At 35.9% G+C, this 8543-nt stretch overlaps 1 protein-coding gene across 1 annotated transcript; it reads right to left on the reverse strand.

Annotated features, from left to right (window-relative positions):
* Positions 1–1638: 1638 nt before the first annotated feature.
* On the reverse strand, positions 1639–3170 carry LOC132605176 (acyltransferase Pun1-like). The gene has a single exon (XM_060318403.1). It carries the CDS (start codon positions 3090–3092, stop codon positions 1794–1796), a length of 1299 nt encoding a protein of 432 aa, XP_060174386.1. The 5' UTR covers positions 3093–3170; the 3' UTR covers positions 1639–1793.
* Between the last annotated feature and the right edge of the window lie 5373 nt (positions 3171–8543).

The following is an 8543-nucleotide window of genomic DNA, read 5'->3' on the forward strand; positions in this document are numbered from 1 at the left end:
AACAAATCCATAGACACTTCCCATCAACCAAATAGATTAAAATTCATCCACATATCCTATACCTCACTTACAAATTTAATTGTTACCGAATCCGGGGTAAACACATTTTAAAACTATAGCTGCATTGTGCCAGTTAAGAGTTTGTGATATGGGGCAATCGATTTGAACTTCAACGAACTCAGCTCCAGTGTCGTTACAATCAACTATAGTATTATCTTTAAGCCTTCCGGCATATGGATAATAAGTGGACAAGATTTATGATAAACATTCCTCAAGAAGTTGAGATATTTGAGTAGGATTAATATTCTTTAGTTGATGTTTGGTGTAGAAAAGATAAAAGGGAATGTAAGAGTTGCTAAAAGCTTGATCAATTAGAGAAAGTTTGTGCCATCTTTTTGTAGAAGTAGGAGAAGATGGCTTGATGATCTTCTCAGAGATAATGGATACAAGTGGAAGAGAAATTGAACCCATTTTGCTATCTTTGTTTGATATAATTAGTTGACTATTGGAAGACAAATGATTTTTTTTGTGCTATGTAATTACCGTTACAGTTTAGCGCTTTTATAGCCAGAAACCTTGAATAATAGTCAAGCCGATTTGATGTTGATACACCACGGAACTACAATTTTTCTCTGCTGTTAAGCCAGCTAAAAGGGCGTCTTAGATGCTTTAAATATCATGACAGGACATCCCTATCCTTCTCAAATGCGATGGCATGGAAAAGAAGCCAATTAAAAAGAGACACGTTGAAAATAACTCCAACAATTCCTAAAAGTTGCATCCCCATACTTGCCTCTCGTTTTGTCTCTTTCTTTTCGTAAACATGTTGTCTGCTACAACTCTTTCCTTGTCCCCCTTTCTTCCCCGCCATCAGAAAATATTTTTTTCCCTATAAACATTGACAGGAAAACGATGTTTATGGGGTTGAAAATAAGGAAAGCGCGATTATTGGGATTTTGAATGGAATTGGTGATGGAGTTGAGAAAAAGGAGAGGGGAAAGAATCCTCCATTATCGTGTCAAAATAGAGAGGTAGTATTGCTAGAGGCTAGGAAAGCGGAAAGACAAGAAGAAGAAAGAAGGAAAAGTAAAAATAAAATAGTTCTGTTTTTTCTATTACTTCTCCTTCTATTTGGCTCATTTCACGTTCTTTAAAGTGGTGGACAACAAGCTCTCTGCCATGTATGATCTTAAGAAGTTTCGACTAATATTTAGTGTTCAATAAATCATTACCTGCATTATGGTGTTTAACTGAAAATATTTGAAAATTTTAAGGGGTCGCATATGTATTCTTCCTTGTAAATAGTTGTTGCTTTGTGACGAATTTTGTAATATGGTCTTTAATCTATTCTTTTTATTTTGTTTTCCACCCGGTGTTCGGTACCAGCATTGAATACTAATTATATCCGGATTCACGCCACGTATCCATTTCTGGGGAAAGCGCTCCCTATCAAGGCTCCCTATCAAGAATTTTTTCATACACAGGGCTCGAACCCGAGACCTCTGATTAAGGGGAGAAACAGCCTCATCCGCATTCTTTAAAAGATCTCTATTACATAGTTTACAAGAGAATTAAAGAGATCATCAATTTTTAATTAACACCATTAACGATGACTTGAAACAGAACATATTTTGCACGCAAAAGGAATCTCTTAATATTCTTTGTTCAATACATTGGTGAAGATAACAAAGGCTTCTTACCATCGTAAAAGCAGCCAACATCAAAACAAAAGGACTTGTAATAAGTTACTAGCTAGCAGCAAATCAAACACACAGAAAATATATGTAAAATTTCTAACAACTTGGAACTAAAGAAGCAAATTCAAGAAGTTCAGGGTCACGCTCAAACACAGACATATCTTGTTCACTGAGCGTCACGAATGCGTCCAGTCCACCACTTTGGTTACCCATCAAGATAGCCAACTTGTTATTTAGTCCATTTGCTATGCTCACCTTTGTAGGCTTCCCCCATCCAAAATCGATATCATGAAGAGCAAATTTCACCAAACTAGTAATTTGATACGCATTAGGACCATTGTCATGATATTCCTGTTTCGATTTAGCTAGTTGGAGTAATAAGGCCACAAACATGTTGTCGTTGACGTTATCTCTGTTGTAAGCTAACTCTTTTGATTTCCTCATTTGACTGACTGACTTTGATATCGTCATATTTTCTTCGTTAGTTATTGATGTTGGACATATGGTTAGAAGATTTCCAATAGCATTTGGAGGCAAACCAATTTGTGCTCGTAAATCAACTGCTTGAACCATTGATGGTGGTTGGAAAAACGTCGAGTTTGCCTTTGCTGCAGCAACAGCACATTTAAAGATAAGCGCACTCACAACTTCAGTACGTGTCGGATTTTGCACTTCTGATTCGGCAGCAACTGTGTTCTTAAGGTTAAGTAATTTCTCGTTAGAGAAAATGTACCTTCTTTGGACACAATCATGTTTGTTTGACATGAATAATGGGGCGATAAAAGGTCCACTTGAAGGTGGAGGGAAAACAGATTGTTCAACGTAGTGGAGCGATGGTTTTGTAAAATTCGGATCCCGAGTTATCTCAGACCAGTCACGAAAAAGATTGTAACCACTACATCCATCTCCAATCTTGTGTGATATACACATACTGATAGCTATTCCTCCACAACTAAAATAGCTGAGTTGAACTACAACTAGTCCACGGCCTTCACAATTCGACCAAGGCAAACCTTGAGGAAATAGCAAATCTTCTATAGCTGCATTGTGCCAGTTAAGAGTTTGTGATATAGGGCAATCTATTTGAACTTGAACGAATTCGGCCCCCATGTCATTACAATCAACCTTAGTATTATCTTTAAGTCTTCCGGCATATAGATAATAAGTGGACAATATTTTGGACAAAGATTCCTCAAGAAGTTGAGATATTTGAGTGGGATTGATATTGTTTAGTTGGTGTTTGGTGTAGGAAAGGGAAAACGGAATGTAAGAGTTGCTGAAAGCTTGATCAATTAGAGAAAGTTTGTGCCATCTTTTAGTAGGAGATGTAGGGGAAGATGGCTTGATGAGCTTCTCAGAGATAATGGATACAAGTGGATGTGCAATTGAGCCCATTTTGCTATCTTTGTTTGATTGAATTACTAGTTGACTACTGGGGAAGTGATTTTTTGTTTTTTTGGCTATGTTATTGCCTTTCAAGTTTAGCACTTTTATAGCCAGAAACGTTGAATAAGAGTCAAAGGTTGAAGTTAGCCGATTCTATGTTGGTACACCAAGGAACTAGATAAAATTGATATTGTTAAAAAATTATCTCATATTTTTCTTCAATCAAGAGACGTATGGTTAGATAAAAAGGTAGAGAATTTCTAGAAACTCAACCAGAAATTAATAAATAATATATTGTATAAACAAAATTAACTTTGAAACAAACTGTTCCGAAATTAAATACAAAAAGAAACCAGACAATTTACATCCAAAATTTTCTAGTCTAAAATCGTTTTAAAACTAAACCTGAAGCTGAATCCAAATGCAACCTAAGGTTAAACTCAGTTACTGGTTAATCCTATGGAAGGCAACTCATTTTTTATTTTACTGCACAAAGTCACAATATTTTGTAGTGAAAACCACTCAACCTCAATTCAATATTACGAAAGTCACTAATTTTTTTTTTTTTTTTTTTTTTTAAAAAGCCACTCAACTTTAATTACCTAGGTGTCATTGAAAGTCACTAGGTAGAAAAAAAGAAGAATAATAAAAGTGGACATAGTATTATATATTTTTATGATATTTCGGTGAAATTGAGTGATATTTTGGTTACAAAATAATTGTTTCGTAACTATTTTGTAATAAAAACAACAACAACAACATACCCAATGTAGTCCCACATAGTGGGGTCTGAGGAGAGTAAGATGTATGCAGACCTTAGATCTACCTTTATAGGGTAGAGAGGCTGTTTCCGATAGACCCTCGGCTATTCGTAACTATTTTGTAATATTTAGGCTAAATTGAGTGACTATTTTATTACAAAAATAGCTTTGTGATTTTTGTCTAATAAAATATAAGCTAGGTGATCATCCGTCTAATTACCCCACTTATTTATCTTATATTTATTCTTTCTTTCTTGGTCGATGTTGCTCTTGTTGCTGCTGATTTAGCCATATAGTTCCACATTCGTACTTGCTTTTATAGGTTTAAGAATTTCTTCTGTTTTGTGTTGTCGACTTCCATGAGCTTATTAGTTTACTTTTTAATTTCAAGATTGATTTATTTCCTAGATTTTATAATTTTTCAAAACTGAAAAGACCAATTTGTACTATTGGAGAGTAGAATAAAAAGTATAGACAATGTTTATACATGCTTGTTTCTAGAAAAGTCACAGCACGTTAAACAAATGAGCATTTCAAAAACGGTGGACCGAGGATTTTTGTGGAGTAAGTACTGTGTCCTTGTTATGCCAATAACAAAGGAAGTCAAATTTTGCCAACTATGCGGAGTACAAATTAAATTTGATTTACCTTTACCTTGGTCGAGCAAATGATCTATTACTTCGTCTAACTATCTTTTAAGATTATTTAAACTCATGATTCATTTCCTGATTTTCTCAACAGATAACAAAGTGTTTTTGTGTTTTTCCTTTCTTAGTAGAGTGTTTGGATTGCAAAGTGTTCATAAACATGGGCTGAGAAAAGAAACAAGTAAATGTTTTATTGTTTAAAATTTATTTACATATTGAAAATCGGGTCCAAGACAAATCTATAAAGAGAGTGTAACAGCATATTTCGCATTTGAAAATTAAAGGCAAGAAAGATAGTACAAAATAATAATATATTTCAATAAATTAAGCAGATTACAATCTCTAAACTATCTTAAATCAAAAGATGTAGTTCTCTGATTCTTTTTCTCAAAACTGTCAACTCAATGGCTTCGCTTGTTCTTGAATTGATGGGCTAAACTTGTTGATTGAATTTGACCACAAAAGCGGAGCTAGGCTTTGATCATTAATGCAGAGGTCTGTAAGACTTGTGGATCACCGCCGCAGATGAAGGTTTCTTGATTTGAGAAAGACTTATAGATCAGCACCAGAGAGGAAAAACTTATTGATATAGATAACACTTGCGGATCCCCAAGGGAGAGGAAGACTTCTTGGTATGCAAAAGATTTGCGGATCACCACCAGAAATAAAAGTTTCTTGATATATGTATTTCTTGTCTTTGAGTCCTTTAATTATTCATTACTATTTAATTCAATTATGGTCATTGTCACGACCCGTCTAGGGGCCGTGACGAGTACCCGATACTTGTACCGAGCACCCCTTGTCTATCGTTTTACCTTTACCTCTTAGCAAGCCATGTAAACAAAGCCTTTTTTTTTTTGAACATTAACATTAGCGGCGTCATTCTGAACATAGACTAATAAACTTCGTTATCACTTATACATCAACATTAGCATGCCAAAACACCATATACCTAACTATACTTAACTGACTGTACATATCTGTCTACGAGCCTCTAGACGTAGTACACTTATACATAGAAAGGGCTGAGTACTGCCATGCCCGAATATATATACACAAAATAGTACCAAGGAAGTGAGGCTCCGGAATAACTGGAGCACTGTCAAAACTGCTGGTAGAGCTTCTAAGGATCAAATCTGCCTGTCTGCTGACCTGCGCGGCATGAAACGCAGCGTCCACAAGAAGGGACGTCAGTACGAATAGTGTACCGAGTATGTAAGGCATGAATAGTAATATACAGAAAATATGAATCATGTATAATGACATAAGGGAGTTACAACACATGTCTTGGGATAGAAACATAACCTGTATATATATATACCCTTGGCAGGTGCTATGCGTACTTAGCTTTCCTTTAAGAATCTTTCCTTGTTCATATACATATACATATAAAATAGGACATCTCATATTGCCGAGGCGTCGGCAGCCGATCCATTTAACCATAAATATACACATCCCGCGTCCGGGCATCCCGCGTCCGGGACAATATCATATCATGTAATGCCAACTGATCAGGTGGATATGCGTTCATAACGCTCTGCCCTTACCTCCATTTTCCCCGTATACACATGCATATATCATGTACATATATCAGCGTCTATAGCGCTCTAGCTCTTTTATCATATACATATACGTGTGTCGTGTAGGTACATCAGCGTCTATAGCGCTCTAGCTCTTTCGTCATGTGCATGTTTTAAAAAAATATATACACATATCTTACATACATTTACATGTCTTATATGCATTTACGTATCCTATATACATATGTCTCATAGGCACGCAGGAAAGCCCAAAGAAGAATCATGTAGTCATCGGAGTGACGTAAGGTCGGTGACCTCCAATTATATTATAGAATACTCGTGATCGCTTTGTCTCACCTTGAAGGAACGAGTATTTTAAGGTGAGACTACCAACGGGGAATAATATTAAAGTAAACGTAGAATGAAATCGGGGCATCATAGATGACGGTTCATAGACTTTGAAATCTTTTAGAAAATAAAGTCATAGCTAGGAAATATAAATAAGATTCAAAAATTAGTTTATCATTTTCATATTTACATAAGATACTTAGCTTAGTCATCTTAGTCATAGAGTCGTTCCGGTAGTACGTATCATAGGCATATTCTCTTATCTAACATCATTGTTATCATTATCGTCATGGAAGTGCCCTCGTTAGAGGAGTCATAGTATTTATCATTTGGTATCGAAATCGGGATCAAAGGTTCCCTTTGGATTTACTTCAAGTAAGTCAAGCAAGACTGTAAGGAAAAATCCGAGAGTAGCGGGCCCACCTCGGGCCGGATGAGGTAGCGTATACGATTTACGTATGTTACGTGTCATAGCGTTACTTGTGAGGGTCTTAGGGTAATCGGGTCCCATTTATACAAGTTCTAAAGGTGTAGGAGGTTTTTCCAACAATTGGCACACTTTCTAGTTCAATTCTATTGAACAAAAAGTGGAAAACTTTAGGTGCGGATTCCGGGGAACCGAGTTGTCCCCGAGGCTCGTACCCAACTTATTTCAACTAAGACATGCCATAGAAAGAAGGGTGAAGCCTTACATACCTCTTTCCGCTTCTTTTGCTATTCCGAATTCACGTTGCAATCTCGTCAAAATCTGCAAATTGGTCACATTTACCCAAACTTTCATTAGGGTACTTAGAGTTAGAATCTTAAGGAACCACTTGGCTACCGAAATTTCGGCAGCACTTCCTCTGTAAATATACCATCCTCAACATTCAACATAGCCAAATTCTCATCAATCACAATCCGGGAATTCAAACCCGGCCAAACTACTAACATAATTCAACAATCACACTAAAAATTCACATATTCCATTCAAGGTGCATTCCAACACTTCAATTAACATTCTACCTCCTTCAATACTCTCCAAACTCATTCAACTTCCATTTTCCACATATCATTCACAACAATAACAACTAAACACTAATTAAAATAATTGAAGCATGACTCCCACACACATATATATATACACGGCCATATACTATATTTCTCTCCTTCATGAATTTCATCCATTTTAGCATACTACAACACATATAAACCATATATAACACATAAAACAAGATCAAAACTCACCTTTCTTCTTCAACTTCTCACTTGACTACAACTTGACAACTTGTATGATTTTGAATTTTTCTTGCTCCAACAACAACTCCACCTTGTTAATCACCCTTTACTTGGTAGAAAATGATTTTTGGAGAATTTTTGCAAATTTTTCTTGTGAAAATTGCTCTTGGCCGAAATGGCCTTAAATTTTTCTCCTCTCTCTCTTGTTCTTGCTTTTCTTGAAATTTCTAGAACATTATGTGGAATAAGATGACTTAGTCATCTTATTTATTGACCAAATTTTATTTAATATGGGCTTGGACCATAACCATGGACGGTTGGGCCTCACAAATTTGGGCCTTATTATTTTTTTTGATTTTTTGGGCCAACTCGGTTTGGTCCCGAGTTGGGCCTAGTCCACTGACCTTTCGACCTTAAAACGTTCATATCTCCTTGTACCGACGTCACCTGGGCACCCACGACCTATGGTTGGAAAGCTAATTCAATTATCTACAACTTCTAGTTCTTGGTACTTTTCCATATTCCAAACTTATAATACCGTTTTTGCCCCTTGAAGTCAGATCACCCGAAAACGTTTTCTTAAAATATTCGTTTGGAGGACTTCCACTTTGATTTGGCCCAAGGGTCCTTCTTGAGTTGTGTTTAACTTCTCATATGTGATTCATATGAGTTTTCAGATGTCCCAAAAAAAATCTCGATGTGTGGGTCCCATCTCAGCAAATAATCTGACGTTCAAAAATACGGAATACAACAGTCTTGGTAAACCACGTCTCTTTAGTTTTTTTTTTTTTAATTTTTTTTATTTAAATTATTGTAAGAAATTTTATCATGTTCCTTTGAAATGGCTAATTCATGAAGAATGCATACGATTTTCTCGAGGAATGCTAAATGAAATGAGACATACGAACGTTTCTAGCTTAACATGAGTAGAGTCATTTTAGAGGGATGTTCGTTGATGTTCGTTTC

Source organism: Lycium barbarum, chromosome 8, assembly GCF_019175385.1.
Source record: "Lycium barbarum isolate Lr01 chromosome 8, ASM1917538v2, whole genome shotgun sequence".
Taxonomy (NCBI): Eukaryota; Viridiplantae; Streptophyta; class Magnoliopsida; order Solanales; family Solanaceae; genus Lycium; species Lycium barbarum.